This window comes from Haliotis asinina, chromosome 2 (assembly GCF_037392515.1).
Source record: "Haliotis asinina isolate JCU_RB_2024 chromosome 2, JCU_Hal_asi_v2, whole genome shotgun sequence".
In the NCBI taxonomy this organism is placed as follows: domain Eukaryota; kingdom Metazoa; phylum Mollusca; class Gastropoda; order Lepetellida; family Haliotidae; genus Haliotis; species Haliotis asinina.
This window is the reverse complement of record NC_090281.1, coordinates 55,846,624-55,865,726: the sequence shown is the minus strand read 5'-3', so window position 1 is coordinate 55,865,726 and position 19,103 is coordinate 55,846,624. Positions and strand designations below refer to the sequence as shown.

Sequence of the window (19,103 nt, the reverse complement as noted above, 5' to 3'; positions counted from 1 at the left end):
AGCACTATCTGCAGCAAGTCGAGATTTCCTCAGGTTCTGAATCTATGGTCTCCCTGTGGCTCCTTTTTTATTTAAATGGGTTTGTTTGTTTCAGCCAAAATTATATATATTCAGAAACTATGCATTAGTCTAGTTTGAGGTTAAATTTACATCTGTAATTGAACTTAGTTGTTGGTTATAATTAGTTGTTTGTAAGTTGCTTCCCAAGTTAGTTGGTTATAATTAGTTGTTTGTAAGTTGCTTCCCAAGTTAGTTGGTTATAATTAGTTGTTTATAAGTTGCTTCCCAAGTTAGTTGGTTATAGTTAGTTGTTTGTAAGTTGCTTCCCAAGTTAGTTGGTTATAGTTAGTTGTTTGTAAGTTGCTTCCCAAGTTAAAGCAGATTTTGAAGTCTGGTACAAACAAAACCCCAAGATATAAGAATGTAGTCTGTCTGTCCTTCAATCTTCCCACCTGTCTGTTTGTTTCTTAGTGTGGACAGACAATTCTCTAAAAACAATTTGTTGAAAACAGATTTTACACATTGATGTTATTGGTCATTATCTTAAAATGAGCTGAAAAAGTGGTGTCATAAACATGTTAATCATGGTCCTTGCTCCATGTTATTCAACTTGGTACAGACTGTGTGAAATCATGGGACAAGTTTTATTAGAAATTAAGTTGATAATTAGCATGATGATCTTTTCAAGACTTAGGTTTATCCTTTAGCTGTGAATACCATTTTTGCACATTTAAAGCCTTTTGCCTTTTTGTTTGTATTGATTTCACATTTCATAATTTTTTAGTGTTTTTTTTTTCAGCATAGCTAAGAATGTAGGTACTGTCACATGGGCAGTTGTACAGGCTTGTTTGAGATATGTTTGATTTTAATAATCAGACTTGTATGTGTATGTGTATGTGGCATCCTCGATATCTCCAGATCAACATTCCAGTAAGTCTTCACAATACCCTGGATGCATCTATGGCCTTGCCTGATGAATTCAGGACCTCCCTTGGCTGGTCTTGTACCCAATCAGGTGTCTACACACGGAAGTTGAGCAAACCAGTTGCAGCTCAATTTCCCTTTTAAATTACCTAACTGATTGAACTTGGCAGTGCAAATGGTGCAGAGGTACTCTGAAAGAGGTAGAAAGAGTTTGTGCACATGATTTTTTAAGTTTCAGACCTGTCAATTTGTCTGCATGATTTCCCAAAAATCTGATTTGCTGTGCGTACAAACTTTCGCAGTTACAACTGCTGTCTTTGTTGGCACTGGCAAGCTCAGTTGTAACTGCAGCTTAGCCAATTGGCTAATGTGAGATTGTGGAGCCAGCAAAGGGTGGTAATAAAATTATCTGGCTTAGCCATAGATGCATCCAACATATAGTGGAGAGTTATCGGAATCTATACCCTGGAGATATCAAGGATGGACTTCTGGATGTATTTCTGTGTTAGGCTATGTGTGGAGTGACAAGACCCCCTTTGACTTGACACCATGGGCCGACAACGAGCCAGACACACAAGGAGGGAATGCCCAGTGTGTTGAGGTGATCCTACAGACAGGCAAGTTCAACGTTCAAGTCTGCTGGCATCTCAGGAACTGGATCTGTGGCATCAGGAAAGGTGAGATAATACATCTGTTTCCAATGTCCTGGCTGCAGCTGGAATAATCAACTGATGAATAGATGTTTGTTGTGAGGACATGTTGAGTTTGTTCAATTAAAATCCTCCAAAACTTAAACAAACATGGCTGCTGAAGCTGAACTTTGAGGCATGTTCATCCAATTATACTCTGTTCCATTAGGAATTCATTGAGCTAATGTGATTGTAACTCTCATATTGTAACACAGGCTTAGGATGGTTGAAGTGGTATGACAGCTTTGTGGATGGTTGCCGTATTTCGTTTGTTTGCCTTAATATGTGAAACGTTAATGATTCATTTATGGAAATAATAAATCACCTTGAGACTGATATCAAAGTTGTGCATTTTGACTGTTGTTCTATTTACAGGTGTGACACCAGCACCGAGAACCACCTTGCCAGTTCCCACTTCAGGTAACAGCTGACATTCTAGATTACTTATCTTTGAAACACCAATAAAATAAGGGTTCTCTCTCCAGACTCCACAATGACATCTGAGTGCCAACTTTAATATTGTGATGTTGCAGGATGACTTAAACCTGTCTATCTGCCTGATTGGTCAATGACTTTTAATAGTCAATATTAGTCGTCATTTGATTATTACATGAAAGTTCACCTTGTTTGTCCTTCAAGTTAATACAGTTTTGATGCTGTTCACAAAATGTCTGCAAGTGTCATACAGATATACAGATAACTATAATTATTATGAAGGTACTGTGAACAAACCCAATGTTTTTGTCATTGCTGCTGATGCTGAATGTTTTAGCTGAAGTGCTACAGTGGTTGTAACACGCTTAACACTGATGTCCTTTTAGTTTGTTATAACTACAAGTTAATATGTCACCATCATTGTGCATTCTTTGCTTTTGGCCTTGTTGCATTTTTATAGCAATGTATGTATGATCAGACCAGTCCTTGTATATCCAGTGATCGTCATGCTTTGAGCACAAGGTAGCAACTGCACTGTTGTAGGGGGTGCTTGTCCACATCTCCCCAACTGGTTATTATACAGTGACTACTGCCTGTTGTAGGGGGTGCTTGTCCACATCTCCCCAACTGGTTGTTATATAATGGCTACTGTCTGTTGTAGGGGATGCTTGTCCACATCTCCCCAACTGGTTGTTATAGAATGGCTACTGCCTGTTGTAGGGGGTGCTTGTCCACATCTCCCCAACTGGTTGTTATAGAATGGCTACTGCCTGTTGTAGGGGATGCTTGTCCACATCTCCCCAACTGGTTGTTATACAGTGACTACTGCACTGTTGTAGGAGGTGCTTGTCCACATCTCCCCAACTGGTTGTTATAGAATGGCTACTGCCTGTTGTAGGGGATGCTTGTCCACATCTCCCCAACTGGTTGTTATATAATGGCTACTGCCTGTTGTAGGGGGTGCTTGTCCACATCTCCCCAACTGGTTGTTATAGAATGGCTACTGCCTGTTGTAGGGGGTGCTTGTCCACATCTCCCCAACTGGTTGTTATACAATGGCTACTGCCTGTTGTAGGGGGGTGCTTGTCCACATCTCCCCAACTGGTTGTTATAGAATGGCTACTGCCTGTTGTAGGGGGTGCTTGTCCACATCTCCCCAACTGGTTGTTATACAATGGCTACTGCCTGTTGTAGGGGATGCTTGTCCACATCTCCCCAACTGGTTGTTATACAATGGCTACTGCACTGTTGTAGGGGGTGCTTGTCCACATCTCCCCAACTGGTTGTTATATAATGGCTACTGCACTGTTGTAGGGGGTGCTTGTCCACATCTCCCTAACTGGTTGTTATATAATGGCTACTGCACTGTTGTAGGGGGTGCTTGTCCACATCTCCCCAACTGGTTCTTATATAATGGCTACTGCCTGTTGTAGGGGATCCTTGTCCACATCTCCCCAACTGGTTGTTATATAATGGCTACTGCCTGTTGTAGGGGATGCTTGTCCACATCTCCCCAACTGGTTGTTATATAATGGCTACTGCCTGTTGTAGGGGGTGCTTGTCCACATCTCCCCAACTGGTTGTTATGTAATGGCTACTGCCTGTTGTAGGGGGTGCTTGTCCACATCTCCCCAACTGGTTGTTATACAATGGCTACTGCCTGTTGTAGGGGGGTGCTTGTCCACATCTCCCCAACTGGTTGTTATAGAATGGCTACTGCCTGTTGTAGGGGGTGCTTGTCCACATCTCCCCAACTGGTTGTTATACAATGGCTACTGCCTGTTGTAGGGGATGCTTGTCCACATCTCCCCAACTGGTTGTTATACAATGGCTACTGCACTGTTGTAGGGGGTGTTTGTCCACATCTCCCCAACTGGTTGTTATATAATGGCTACTGCACTGTTGTAGGGGGTGCTTGTCCACATCTCCCCAACTGGTTGTTATATAATGGCTACTGCACTGTTGTAGGGGGTGCTTGTCCACATCTCCCCAACTGGTTGTTATATAATGGCTACTGCCTGTTGTAGGGGATCCTTGTCCACATCTCCCCAACTGGTTGTTATATAATGGCTACTGCCTGTTGTAGGGGATGCTTGTCCACATCTCCCCAACTGGTTGTTATATAATGGCTACTGCCTGTTGTAGGGGGTGCTTGTCCACATCTCCCCAACTGGTTGTTATGTAATGGCTACTGCCTGTTGTAGGGGGTGCTTGTCCACATCTCCCCAACTGGTTGTTATACAATGGCTACTGCTACATGGCTCAGGACGGTGGAGGGGATTATGGGAAGACGTGGCGAGAAGCAAGGTCCATGTGTGCTCAGTCTAATGCTGATCTGGCATCTATTGGGAACATCAATGAACAGCTGTTCATTCAAAATTTGGTGAGAATACATCTTATATGTTTACAATAATGTGGTTAAAGTGTTCTCTCATTACACCAAAGACCTGGGTTTAATTCCCACATGGGTACAACATGTGAAGCATTTCTGATGTCCCCACCATGATACTGCTGGAGTGTTCCTGAAAGTGGTGGAAACCCTCACTCTATCACTCAGTCATATTGTTTGTCAGTAGTTATTAAGCATGTTAATGATTAACACTTGTCTATTTCTCTACTGTTACTTGTAAGTTCTGAACTTATCACAGTCAAACATACTATTTGGCTAAACCTAGTGAATGAACAACTTTTGAAATCAAAATGACAAAAACAGACAGCAGGATTTATTCCAAGATGAAATGTTGGAATTTGTCCTAAAACTCATTATGAAATATGTGCAGTTAGAAAACCTCTTCACATTGAGTTTAAAGAAAAGTACCCCTAAGTCAGCCTTTTGACTCAGTTTATAACACTTTACCTAAAACAATGAGAGAAATCAAATTTTCTTCCCACCTGGTATATTTGTTTAATACATGTATTTCTGTTTATTTCATATATCTTAAGATGTGACTGTCCAAAATTAACTTCTTAGTTTGAATGTCATATAGATCTCCAATTTGAGTGACGTCCATGTGTGGATTGGCTTCAGTGAGCTGGACTGGGACATGGGATACAGGTACTGTCACAAGATAGGACATGAGATACAGGTGATATCACACGATAGGACATGGGATACAGGTACTGTCACAAGATAGGACATAGGGTACAAGTATTGTCACAAGATAGGATGTGGGATACAGGTGATATCACAAGATAGGACATGGGCTACATGTGATGTCACAAGATAGGACATGGGATACAGGTACTGTCACACGATAGGACATAGGGTACAAGTATTGTCACAAGATAGGACATGGGATACAGGTACTGTCACACGATAGGACATAGGGTACAAGTATTGTCACAAGATAGGACATGGGATACAGGTACTGTCACACGATAGGACATAGGGTACAAGTATTGTTACAAGATAGGATATGAGATACAGGCGACGTCAGATTAGATAGGATGTGGGATACAGGTGATGTCACAAGATAGGATGTGGGATACACTTGATGTCACAAGATAGGATATGAGATACAGGTGATGTCACAAGATAGGACACAGGATACAAGTATTGTCACAAGATAGGATATGAGATACAGGCGATGTCAGATTAGATAGGATGTGGGATACAGGTGATGTCACAAGATAGGATGTGGGATAAAGGTGATGTCACAAGATAGGATGTGGGATATAGGTGATGTCACAAGATAGGACATGGGATACAGGTACTGTCACAAGATAGGACATAGGGTACAAGTATTGTCACAAGATAGGATGTGGTGATGTCACAATACTTCAGTTAGCAATCATAGGACATGGGATACATTTATTGTCACATGACATCAGTGACTAGACTGGAATATCTAGTTATTATTATCTACATGTGGTTAAACATCCAAACCTATGCACATTGGTGAAGCAGAAATAGGCATCAAATATTGTGCAATCATTGGAGATCAAAGCAAACACTTTTAAAGCCAAGCTACTCCACTCCTCTTGAAATATACTTGTGTCTTCAGCATAATTGTTGTAAATGATGTAAAGTCCCACTTCTCTCTCAGATGGAGCGATGGGACGAATGTTAATTTCATAAACTGGAACCACAATGAACCCAATGACTTTGGAGGAGCAGAGGCTTGTGGGGACATGACAGTTGCAAATGGTGAGTTCATGTTGATAAATTTATACTTTGTGAATCCAAGTGATTTTTAACAGTGATTTTTTGGAATGCTACAGTGTGTTACTGTGATGTTGACCAATACTGATGCAGGGCATGTTTACTATCTAGGTGAAACCCACAACCACGGTGAAAAACTTGGAATCATAATCAGGGCAAACCCATTATTATATGATCCTGTTACACTTAAGGGGATGAAACTGTATACCAGATTGACTCAGTATATACTGCACTGGTTGTGGTGTTTCGTAAACAATGGTGATGATGACATAGTCTAATGATTATGCCCATGTAATAACCATTATATCAAATGATGATGATGATGATGATGATGAAGTTTGACCTTGTAAAATCAAGTGTCAGATTGTGTTATCCTAACCACTAACAATGATGATACTCACAACATGACTGTTTACTTTAGATATTTTGATCAATTTTAATGATTAAATAATAATAATAATTAAACCGGATCTTTAAACATAACTATTACTCATTTTCTGGATGGTTTGAATTCTCTGTGAATAATATTAGACAGATATACTGTTTCATCATTCAACCATATGCAATGTTTATTTGACCAGGAAAATGGAATGATGAACACTGTTCCATGGTGCAGGGCTATGTGTGCAAGTTAAACATGAACCCATCCACCACCACCACCACCCCATCTCCCATCATGCCGGGATTCTGCCCACCAGGGTTCAACACCTTCGGCAACAGGTGCTTCAAGGTCAACACCGCTCAGGGGAACCAGCTCAACTGGGCACAGGCCCGGAAGATGTGCAAAGGTCAAGGTCGTGGGTATGACCTTGCAAGCATTCGAAATGCTAGAGAACAAGGTATGTTCATAGAGTGCACGGATGCAGAACAATGCCTGGTCAGGTGGAAGACCTAAATTCATATCCATACCTTATTGAAAACGTCCATAGTCAGACCCGGAGACGGGTGTGCACCCCTGCACCTATTTTGTCCTGAAAATTTGTTAACCATTGAAATCTTGTGAAGAGAGTTGGAAATGAACGTGCAAACACACACACCACCAGCCACAAATATGCAGGGATATCAAATTCAATTCAAGGAAACCAAGATTTTGAATCATGACAGTTTGACACAGTAATGCTTGACTGTGTCTTTCTGATATTTCATTGTCATATGTCTACAGTCTTTGGAATTGGAAACCAATGATTATTGAAGGAGTCGTGAATGTTCATTGATTATAATCGAGATATATACATTTTTAATGTAACCACCAATTTTAAGGGTTTTCTCTAGCTTTTTTCTAATTCATGTTATTTATTGATAATACTGTCATGAAATGAAATGTCTGCATGCAAAAAAAGACAGTGGAATTGTAATTAAACAATAAAAAGATTTTCAATGCTCATAGCTTTACACTGTTGAGCACCTGTTTGTGAATGTTCTTCAAATATGATAGTTAGTTTACTTCTTTCAAGTGTGTTATACTGAAACAACAAAATTCTGATTGATCGAAAACAGGTTTTTTTCACAATCGATAATTATAATTAATCATCTTTTCGACCAATTTTTTATTATTTTCAATCATCGGAGCACCACTAATGATGGCGTATTCTACTGTGCAGCTTTTGTGACAACTCTTCTGCTGGACACAGACACTCCTCTGTGGCTGGGGATGTACAAGACACCAGGGGCAGAGGGGTCAGAGAGTCTGTTGTGGGCCTTCAACAACGACCCCATGCAGTACACCAACTGGGCTGCCAAGGAACCCAACGGGGGCATGAAGGTTAGACAGGAGAATATATACCACTCAGACGAACCTTCATCCTCCATATCTCCAGGGCATACATTCCGATAAATCTCCACTATACCTCGGATGCATCAAGACACATCCAGGGTATAGTGGAGAATCATGGGAATGTACACCCTTGAGATATCGTGGATGACCCAATGTGAAATGAATCTCTTCCTGTAGAGCGTTTGAGGGAGTATGTTGTATTTCTTTGTTTCTGTTGTCAGGAGAGCTGTACCCAGATGTACTCGACTACCACCCAAGCAGGACAATGGAATGACATCAGTTGTGAGACCCAAATGGGCTTCTTGTGTGAGACAATGAGAAGTTAGTTTCGTTTTTCAATAGTATTTGACATTAGTTTGAGGGCATCTGGCTCAGGTTTCATATGTATTATTTTCATATTTCTACAATGTTTCATATTTATACCATGTATCTAGAACTATTGGTGGTTTGAAGAATGAACTCCTACGAATCTTTCAGAGCTTTTGAGTTCTGTAGATGTTCCTGACAGTTCTATTAAATTCAAAACATTTACTCTAATATGATACTTCCAGCATCAGCATCTGAGGTCAACCCCATGAAAGGTCACTACAATTTTACCACACATGGCTTTTGAGCTACACTTCTTGATTATACTCTTCACTTTTGTTTCAAGAGCCATACATTACCATCCCTGAGGCAATTCCCAATCCCTGCAAACAAGGCTGGAAGCCCTTGGGTGGGGACTGCTTCAAACTAGTGACCACACCCATGACCTGGGGGAACAGTGAGGCATCCTGTACACAGCAGGGAGGACATCTCACCAGTATCAACAGCCCATATGAACAGGCTTTTATGTATCTCCTAGCATCCGACAACAGCTCCACCTCATCCATGTGGATTGGGATGGCGAGACAGAACCAGGTAATGGTATCAACTGAGAATCTAGTTCTGGCAGGCTGAGGATGATCAGTCTATGGTACTGCACAGTGTTTAGTGAGTGAGCTTTCAGCAATATTCCAGCAAATTCATGACAGGGGACACCAGAAATGGACTTTACATATTGTACAGTAAAGACATGCATGGAAGCAGGCTGGAAAACCTACATTGGGTTAATACAGTTCCGTTATGCCATTGGCTTATTGAATGTTTTTCCACGTTTTTGTATTTTTGGACCTGTGAAGATCTCATAAGAACTGATCTTCTATAAACCATGTTTGTTGTAAAAGGCTACTAACTGGATTGAGTGGTTAGGCTCGCTGACTTGACACATGTTGTTATATCTCAGTTGTAAAGATCAATGCTCATGCTGTTGATCACTGGATTGCCTGGTCTAGACTTGATTATTTACAGGCCGCAGCCATATGGTTGGAATATTGTGTGAGTGCAGAGTACTAAACAAAGACCAAACTCACTCACTCAGTTACTGCTAGACACATATTAGATGATCCTGCGCACTAAACGTATTTGTGACAAGAGAGGCGGTACAACGAATTGGGCGAGTACACTTGGCTGCTACAGGTAGCTTGACGATTATGCATGTGCAATACATGCTAACCGTGACATGAAATCAACACCGCATATTCCTTCGAATGACAAGACTGCAATTTCAGGCATAAGATACTGATATTCCATGCTAACCTTTAGTTAAGACGAACACAAATAGATGGTTGGGGCATTGACAAGCATTTTAGATATTCAACAATTTTGTTAAAAAAAACCCAGGAAAATGCAATTTGCTTTGTGAAATGGATTGGTGGTCCAAAACATATTTGCTCAGTATATTGCGTTGATTCAATTCGTTGAGATTGTACCTGTTCCCAAATCGAGTGTGCTGTAACAATTCATGCGTGAAATGCAGGGAAAATGAACTTCTCGATATTTATCAGACAACCTGTCTCCCTCTTGTTTCAAGTGGATCATTCTGTGGGGCGTTCTCAAGTATGCAAATTGGGGTCATTTGTCAGGTCGTGGATCATCTTATATGTGTTTACCAGTACATATATTTAACAAATACACCCCTACGCTGTTAGCTTTCATGGAACTCTTTGTTTTTTTGTGCATCAGTCATACATCAGTACTTTGCCTGACCACACAATCCTTGTGTTACATGTGAGGTTGGTTGTGACCATTTCTAGCATGAATTTCCTCGTACATATTTGTTTGCAAGCAACTCAAATGATCAATTTGGGTAGGTTATTTAGTTTGTGTATATTTCATAAAAACACCCCACGCCTATCTTGCTGTTTGGTTATGTGTATCAGTCCTAGATGTTTCCTGAGCATGATGACGCAATCTTTGAAGTCACTTGTTATGACTCATACTGGCAAACAAGAATAAGTTGAGCACCGACCTGACAGTTGACCCATATGAGGGGCTGCAGGTTGTCTGCGATCAAGTGTTGTGCAATGGGTGAAGTGTGGGTGTCTTATGAGTAAGGCCTGTGCAGCTACAGTGGAATCAATTTCATCATCATGCACTGCACGTGCACTAACCTACATCTGCTATGCCTTTCACAAACAAAACAGGTTTGCTCATTGCTGTGCACCAGCTGCTTCATGTTTACGCGTTCTCTGCTCAAGTTCAACTTATCATTGTTTGCCAGTAGATTGCTTGTGACCAATTCTAACATAGAAATCCCATAACACGATATCATATGATATATTGTTTATCTTGATCAGACAGGAAAGTATGTATGGCCTGCCCCTGTACCTGTGTTGTATACCAACTGGGGGGTGAATGAACCCTCGCATGGACTGCAAGAAGGCTGTGTGTCGTTCAACGCAACAACTGGAACTTGGACAGATGACAACTGCTCAAAGACATTGAGGTTCACTTGTAGAATTACGACAGGTAAATGTTCAGCTGTTGAGATGAAAATGATGAAAATAAATGATAATGATAGTCCAGTTATTCTGCACATTTATAGATGCAAATTGCATGTTCAAAGCATTGACATATTACCCCTTGTCAATAAGTACAGAGCACTAACTGTGGAGAATACAACCAGTCGCCTGCCAGGCACTAAAGGTTCAGACTACCATTGTATCATACCAGGTACCCAATTTACTGCTGGTTGACAGAGACAAATTTTGAACAAACTCACGTGTCTAAGGTGAGACCACATGTACTTCATTGTCGGGCAGGACAGAAGTGCTAGAAACTCTCAGGAGCGGTCAACCATCCAAGGACTCTCTGCGTCCAACATTGCTTTACTTCAACTGATTTGTGACCTGGTCTTGAGCTATATGCACAGGAAGACACACTGCCAAATCACAACAAACACACAACCAATAAAGTGGTGAATGTTGTTTATGCCTCAGTCGTTATGAGCAACAGTCCATATTGGTGTGATGACATACAGTCCACATGTTAAACACAACCCTTGTTTCCAGTCTGCTCAAGTCTGCTGAGTTGATATCGTTCCCCAAAATTGCCAGAGGGAAGTCTCGTTCTACAAAAAAATCATTGTCCAAAAGTCAATGCATTTAAGTTTTTTTGCCTGACTTCTATGTGTCCCATACTGTGACACTTTATCAAGTGATTCAAGCAGCACTCATCCTTACACCCTATACCCAAACACTCAAACCTTGTCCCAACAACCTTAGGTACCAGGTGCCTTCGTTGATATGCCGTGATCTGATCCTAGTGATGTCTCCTATGAACCCAGTTGTTGACAATAACATCTTCTGTCTTACTTCCAGCCAGTCCATTGTTCACACCACCGCCGCCAAATGGTCAGTGTCCTGGAGATGGGTGGGAGGCCTTTGGTTCCAGCTGCTACTGGTTCCAGGGCTCCAAGCAGCTCAGCTTCCCTGATGCCGTGTTCCAGTGCGAGGAGCATGGAGGACATCTGGTGGCAGTCCATGACAACACCACCAACCAGTATCTGTATTCTCAAATCAGAATACAGACTTCAACAAGTGTATGGATTGGACTCCACAAGTCGACCGACTGTAAGTGCGACTCTTTCCACTTTCATAAAAAATGTCCTCTAAAAGCTGACAGAATAATTCTGACAACATTATGCGCATGAATTATGTTTCATGAATTATGGTCAAATATTGATGATAGTGGTGGTTGGGAAACGGTCAGCAGATCCTGCTCTAGTGGAGACAGATTACCCAAACACATGTAAAGGCATGTCAGCTGATTAAGGAAGATGACATGGGACAATATAAAACATGACTTCATGAGGGGCTAAAACGAATATCTGTTAATAAAGAGAAAACCAAATTGTTCTTTATCTTCAGTGTTCATTCTTGGCCATGCCCTTGTGCCATTCCCTTACCTATGTTTAATATGGTGCACTGTACAGGAATGGGTGGGTCATGTCTGTGCATCCATTAAAGAAATCTCAAATGTAGCACAAGTTTGTTTTCACATGGCAACTCAAGCAAAACCCAAGTGCATCTATGGTGTCTTGTGTTGACCTTACCTGGATTAAAAGTGAACTCATCCTAGTAACTAGCAGTGGTTGGCTGAAAAGTTATAGCAATTTGACAATATTTTTTTAATGACCCATAGAACTGAAGACCATGAGCTCAGTTGTTAGAAATGCTTGAATGAACACTGAATCTTGTGATCTGGTCATTATTCAATGTTGGCATGTCAGTATACTGTCAGTAAGTAGACAATTTTACTTTGATATCAGATGGTTTTACTTGGCGTGACAACAGCCCTGTACAGTTTACAAACTGGGCACCCAACGAGCCGTCTGGTACAGATCCTGGCGGGAACCAGGAGCACTGTGTGGAACTGTTTGCCCAGACAGCCTTATGGAATGATGTCAGCTGTGACTCCTGGAGGGGATTCATCTGTGAGAAGCCACAAGGTAGGACTGCAGGAAATATCCTGAAACTGGGAATGATGCTTTGTATGTCAGGAACCACAGGACCTTTGAAGATCATGAACAGAATTGGTCTTCAGGGTTAAAATTTTCAAAGCTCTGCTAGAACTATGATAGCCGTAAGGTAATGTTAATGTATGGCACTTATGACTGTCTTAGCGCTAAGAGAGCCTCGGAAATCTAGACCCATCAACTCATGCTTGTCACAAGAGGCGACTAATGGGATTAGGTGGTCAGACTCACTGACTTGGTTAACAGTTGTTCATTGTGTGGATCGATACCTATGGCTATGATGTTGATCAAATAAAAATAAAGTACTCATCCACATGTTCATAAATATAGTTCCAAGGAGTAAAAGGTTTTTGTTTAATCATGGATTGGCTGTTACCCCTCCAAACATAACATTGTCACCTCTCCTGGCATTGCTTTACGGATATGGAGTGATTCTTCATCAAAACCTACACTTTATCCAAACAGTTTACTTTCCTGAAACATCTTCATCATTGTTTGAATTTGTGAAATGCTAAACCACAGAATTGCTTGCCTTGAATGTTTTACCTAGGAAATTCATTTGTGAGAACTCTTATGGTACGACCCTAAGTACTGTTTTTTCTCAAACAATAAGCACATGTCTGGATTTGTGGAATGTGAACTTGCACAAAGTAGGCTTGACACTGGCATGAAGTGTTAGGTTGACATGTCAACTGTGAACTCGCACAAGGTAGGTTTGACACTGGCATGAAGTGTTAGGTTGACATGTCAACTGTGAACTCGCACAAGGTAGGTTTGACACTGGCATGAAGTGTTAGGTTGACATGTCGACTGTGAACTCGCACAAGGTAGATTTGACACTGGCAAGAAGTGTTAGGTTGACATGTCGACTGTGAACTCCCACAAGGTAGATTTGACACTGGCATGAAGTGTTAGGTTGACATGTCGACTGTGAACTCGCACAAGGTAGATTTGACACTGGCATGAAGTGTTAGGTTGACATGTCAACTGTGAACTTGCACAAGGTAGGTTTGACACTGGCATGAAGTGTTAGGCTGGCATGTGTTGATTGTTACTATGTGTTTTGTTACACTTGTGTGAATGTTGACTTGAATTAATGACATCCCAGCAGCAAGAATATACAAATCTGATATTAATGTTTAATCAGTTTGCTTTACTGTGTTAGTAACATTCCTGTAGTGGACATCAGAATAATGTTTACTCACTGTCCACTCATAGGGAATACAACGAGCAACTTTTGCATGACATTGGAATGCTTGAACCAATAGACTATCTCACCTTTCCCTTTTCTTAAAATGAGGAGGACAAGATGTTTGAAGACTAGACTAAATGAACCAAAATGTATTAATCAGGTCTTCATTCCAAACGATGCTCTTCCAGTCCAAGACACAAGCATGCAGAACTTTCCCTCCATCCCTCCACAAGGACCAATAACAGGGCCACCGCCAGCAACACTACCTCCACAGAAGGTGCCAACACTTATAACAGAACCAGTCAAGGTCACAACCAAGTCGTCCACAGCCACAACCAAGTTGTCTACAACCAGGGTCACAACTGTCAAGCCACAAACAGCCAAAGTCACAACTGTCAAGCCACAAACTGCCAAAGTCACAACTGTCCGGGTGCCCCCAGTTAAAGTGACGTCTGCCCCAACACAAGCCCCATCTCCTAGGCCAGTCACGACACCATCAGCCATGCCACCTACCACGCCATCTACAACAGTGCCTACTACAAAGAGTGGTAAATCAGTCGCAAGTAAACAGGGTAAATTTTTCAATCATTTTACAGAGGCCTAACTTATCCATTGGTCACAAAAACAGAATTTATGAAGATTACAAAGAAGATTGTTAAAAGTTATCTGGGATGGGGAGTCATCTTTGGACGGTTTCATTCAAATTAACGCATAGGTCAAGGTCACCTATGAGGGCCATGTAGTGGGAAGACCTATTACGATTTCTTTTAATTGGCACTTCTGGTTTTGGTATCTTTTTGTATCTTTTTAGGCTCTACTGGACCTTCAATGGGTGGATTGTCATGGTGCTGGTATATCTTTTTAGGCTCTACTGGACCTTCAGTGTGTCCGTTGTCATGTTGGTGATGTATTTTGGGGGCTCTATTTGACTTTCAGTGTGTCTGTTGTCACGGTGGTAGTGTATTATTTCAGGATCTTCTGGACCTGCTGTAGACTCTGGAGGAATTGCTGCAATAGTGCTGAGTATCATCGTGTTGGCTCTGGTGGCCGCCCTCATTGCCTTCTTTGTGATAAGGAAACGAGGAGGAGGCAACAAGTACACCTATGACTCTGGAATGGGCTTCACTAATTCCTTGTATGACAAACCTACTGCACTTGAAACTTCAGCCTAGTGCAACATAAACTCAAAACATTAATCTGCAGAATATGAAAAACAAGATTAGCAGATGGTACCAGATATTAAGCAGAACATATAAATAGATAATATTTGACCTCTCTTGAGGAGTGACATCTATATTTCAGAAGAAAAGGTTTTTAATATAGTGCTACTGCTATTTCAATCTTGTTCTTTTGCCAATGAAACAAACAAGATCTATGTCAAAATACCAGTGATAAGTGACCTATGTATTTAACATGCATTTTTTACCATTTGTAATGAATAGAATAAACCACCAGAACTGAATTTGTTCACATTCATTTAAATTTTTCCCCATTTCTCTTTGGAATAACTGACGTTCTGAAACAAAGATTAAGAATTGTACATACCTTGTAGTTTCTCATGGATTTCACAGTTTTTCTCTGGAAACCCACTGTGTCTCTTATTGTTAGCAATCAAATGTAACAACCGGCTTCTGTTAAGGTCCCACAATTAATATTTTGGTTGGAGCCTAGTGTTCTTTCCGAAAACATAATCTGTTCCCAACAAAAGAAAAAGAAAATAATTTGGTTTTTATTTTATCCCAGACATGAACTGTTCACCGTAAAGGTTCTGAAGCACAGTGCATTGATGGATTACAAACGGTACTGTCAAAAAATTGTATGTGTTCAAGTACTGATTGAAAATTCATTCTGTCAGAAAGTAAATCGCAGCCACAGCCCACAGCCCCCACCCCCTCCTCCCCATTCCAGTACTCTGGTCAGTCCCAGCTGAATTACAGCTGTCATTCACAGATCATTCTTTGTAAATTCATATTTGTACATGCCAGTTAGTATTGTGTAGCATCGGTTAGTACTAACAAATACAGTATGGTTCAAAATTATTGAGAATAGCTAAAGCATTTCATATTATTAAACGAGAACAAATCAGATAAAATTGAATGTATTGTGAAAGTGAACTGACCTTTTCATGTTGTGTAGGTAACAATTTAATATTTTATCAAGTCTCCTTGAGCTTCACGGCACAGTCTAAGACGGGTAGGCATACTTCCTATCAGAGAGGTTAGTGTCTCGTGAGTTATGCTGTCCCAGTATCGGACCACTTCTCTCTTCATGTCTTCAATTTTTGTCAACCCCTTTTGATTCACACATTCCTTCATCATCCCCCAAATGTTCTCAGTGGGATTTAAGTCAGGACTATATGCAGGGAATGGTAATGCAATCACATTTTTCTCCTGAAACCACTGCTTGGCATGTTTTGCGGTGTGTTTAGGATCATTATCTTGCTGCAAAATCCAGTCATTTCCATAAAACACATGTGCACTTGGAAGGAGAAAATTATCTAATATGTTAGTGTAGCGTTGACTTGTCAGATTTCCCTCAAACACACACAGCGGGGTCGTTCCTAATAAGGATATCCCTCCCCATACATGAAACTTTGGGCTGTATTTAGGTCGTCGATACAACGGTGCTGACGCAGACTTTGTCCATATTTTCACATTATTGGGATATACCCATATTGAGCTTTCATCAGTAAAAATCACATTTTCCCAGTCAAAGTTTTCATGTGCCAAACACCACTCAACACGCCTGTCTTTATGTTCTTGTTTCATGAGAGGAGAAGGAATTCCAGTCTTTTTCTCCCATCCAAGATCAATCAAATTTCTTCTAACTGTAGATTTTGATACAACTGTTGATCCCCTTTCTATCATTTCATACCTGATGTTGGAGATGCTTGCCCTTTGCTTTTTAGACGCTAAAATTCCCAGCCGGACGCGATCTGAGAAGTCCAATTTTCTGGGTCTCCCTGCTCCTTTCTGGTGCCCAAAATCCATTCCCTCTTTAAAATTCTTCCTAATCCTATACACAGTAGAAAGAGGAGTTCCTGTTCTCTCTGCCAATGTATTTACATCATCAATTCCTTGATTACACAACTCAAAAATCAACCTTCTTTTATCTTCAGCAGACATTGTTGACAGTGCTGAGGAAAATGACGTCTGCTACAAATTCAGGGGAGGTAACTCTAATTGTACTATACTCAGTAGGCGAAGATGAGTTACCTCCCTTATACCAGTACTTAGTTTTAAGTATCAGTGAATCAGTTGAGGTGTTAGGACAGCTCAAAGTAAGAAGAAAAATTCTCAATAATTATGAACCAGACTATATCTTATGTTGACAAAAACTTGGTCACTTTGTGACTGCTAGATATTGTGTGTTTTTTATCATATGGAATAAAGCTGAATTTAGGTACATGGATTATTATTGTTGGTGTTCTGTTTTGAGAAACCAGTGATTGCTTTTAACAGAACCTATCTGTGTCATCTGGCTGTTAAACACTTTGAAGTCCTCTGAGTTAGTGAGTATGGTTTTATCACTGTTTTCAGCAATATTCCAGCAATATCACAGCTAGGGACACTAGAAATGGCTTCACACATTGGCCCCATGTAGGGGAATCAAACTGGGTTTTTGATGTGAAATTGCTTTATCCACTAGGCTACCGCACTGCCTCTGAAGTGTTGTGGTACTCTATCTGGTTCTCCATTGAATTTAGTTTGGATGTCAGAACTAGGATGCAGTTTAACCCACAAAGATTGCTCAGACACTATGTCATACATTCCACACTTTGCCCAGGGTGGGCCAGCATTGTGAAGTAAGTGAAGTGAGTTTATGTATCATATTATGATTTCTTCAGTGGAGATTGTCTGGTACACTTGTGTTGAGGAAGATGACCTGCAGAGCTGCCTCCCTTGAACATGCAAGCAAATCATTGTCCGGTAGACGGACTCTTCTAATGGATAGACTGCCAACCTTGTGTAGCAGGGTGTGGAGTCATCCCTTAGATAACATCCTTACCTTGACAGCTTGCTGTCACGTGGACAAGGTCCGTGGTGTGAATCCCATCACTAGACTTGGACATTTTATGGCCGCAGCAATTGGATAGAGGTTCCTGGGGGAGAATGAGATGCGTATAACCAAGAGAATTAGACATGACATTTCTTGTTGAGCGCTATGTCAGAGGTCGAACGACAATCGTCGCTGAGACTAGATAACACAAACTTCGCGAGCAAAGATATACGCACAGATACATATAAACTATAAAACACACGCGTATGCACGTGCTCAAACACATACAACCACACCTTTGAATACGACACATGTAACCCACTGACGCACAAACACCATGGTATACCAGTACGTTTTTACACACAAGTTCTAAAACTGTTTCATTGTTTTTATCGCGGGACTCCTCTGTATATTCCAGCTATATGACTGCTGTCTGTGAATAATCGATTCTGGACCAGATATCCAGTGACCGACATTTTCGATCTTCGGAATCGGGATACGATGATATATATCAGGCAATATAAGCCAGCGAGCTTGATCTTCCGCTCTTGTTTGTCACCTGGTAGGACAAGCATGGGTTGCTTGAGGACATACCCCAGTCAAGGTCATGACGGGGTAGAACATGGTGTCTACGTACAACCTGTGTCATTTTATCCACAGAATAACAATCGAAAGAAGCTGGCTCGATGGAAAACATCTGATGTACTACACCAGTACCATGTGTTCTTCAGAGCCCTTCTTTGAATTCATTTTTTGTCACTATATAGATCTGTTGTGTCAAAAACGCTTTGCCACACATCAAACATAACCAAAATGTGAAGGGCTTCTTAACACCCCGTTCGTGACTCCCCATTTCAACTGAAGAACTATACAGAACCCATTCTGACCAAAGCACTTTGGTGTTGTTCCCAACCAAAGGGGGACATTTTGTCCAAACAGATAAACAAAGACGTATTACCCAAACGTGAAAATAATCCATCAGTTGATGGTAAAGTTTAAGGTGAACCACATTTACCGTTGGAATTTGTCCCAAGTTCAAGAAATGACTTTTGATGATTTTTCACAAAATACAAATATCATAACGAATCGTT

At 40.9% G+C, this 19,103-nt stretch overlaps 1 protein-coding gene across 1 annotated transcript in view; it reads left to right on the top strand.

Annotated features, from left to right (window-relative positions):
- LOC137272713 (lymphocyte antigen 75-like) overlaps positions 1 to 17,418 on the top strand; it is a 62,431-nt gene extending 45,013 nt beyond the window's left edge. The window contains exons 38-51 of the mRNA XM_067805097.1: positions 1,434 to 1,601; positions 1,989 to 2,033; positions 4,253 to 4,431; positions 5,036 to 5,103; positions 6,095 to 6,195; positions 6,792 to 7,049; positions 7,812 to 7,972; positions 8,206 to 8,305; positions 8,637 to 8,884; positions 10,642 to 10,813; positions 11,665 to 11,916; positions 12,615 to 12,794; positions 14,202 to 14,585; positions 14,986 to 17,418. Of these exons, the coding sequence (XP_067661198.1) occupies positions 1,434 to 1,601; positions 1,989 to 2,033; positions 4,253 to 4,431; positions 5,036 to 5,103; positions 6,095 to 6,195; positions 6,792 to 7,049; positions 7,812 to 7,972; positions 8,206 to 8,305; positions 8,637 to 8,884; positions 10,642 to 10,813; positions 11,665 to 11,916; positions 12,615 to 12,794; positions 14,202 to 14,585; positions 14,986 to 15,185 (2,516 nt within the window). The 3' untranslated portion in view covers positions 15,186 to 17,418. The remainder of the gene's footprint in view (positions 1 to 1,433; positions 1,602 to 1,988; positions 2,034 to 4,252; positions 4,432 to 5,035; positions 5,104 to 6,094; positions 6,196 to 6,791; positions 7,050 to 7,811; positions 7,973 to 8,205; positions 8,306 to 8,636; positions 8,885 to 10,641; positions 10,814 to 11,664; positions 11,917 to 12,614; positions 12,795 to 14,201; positions 14,586 to 14,985) is intronic.
- Positions 17,419 to 19,103: the final 1,685 nt, after the last annotated feature.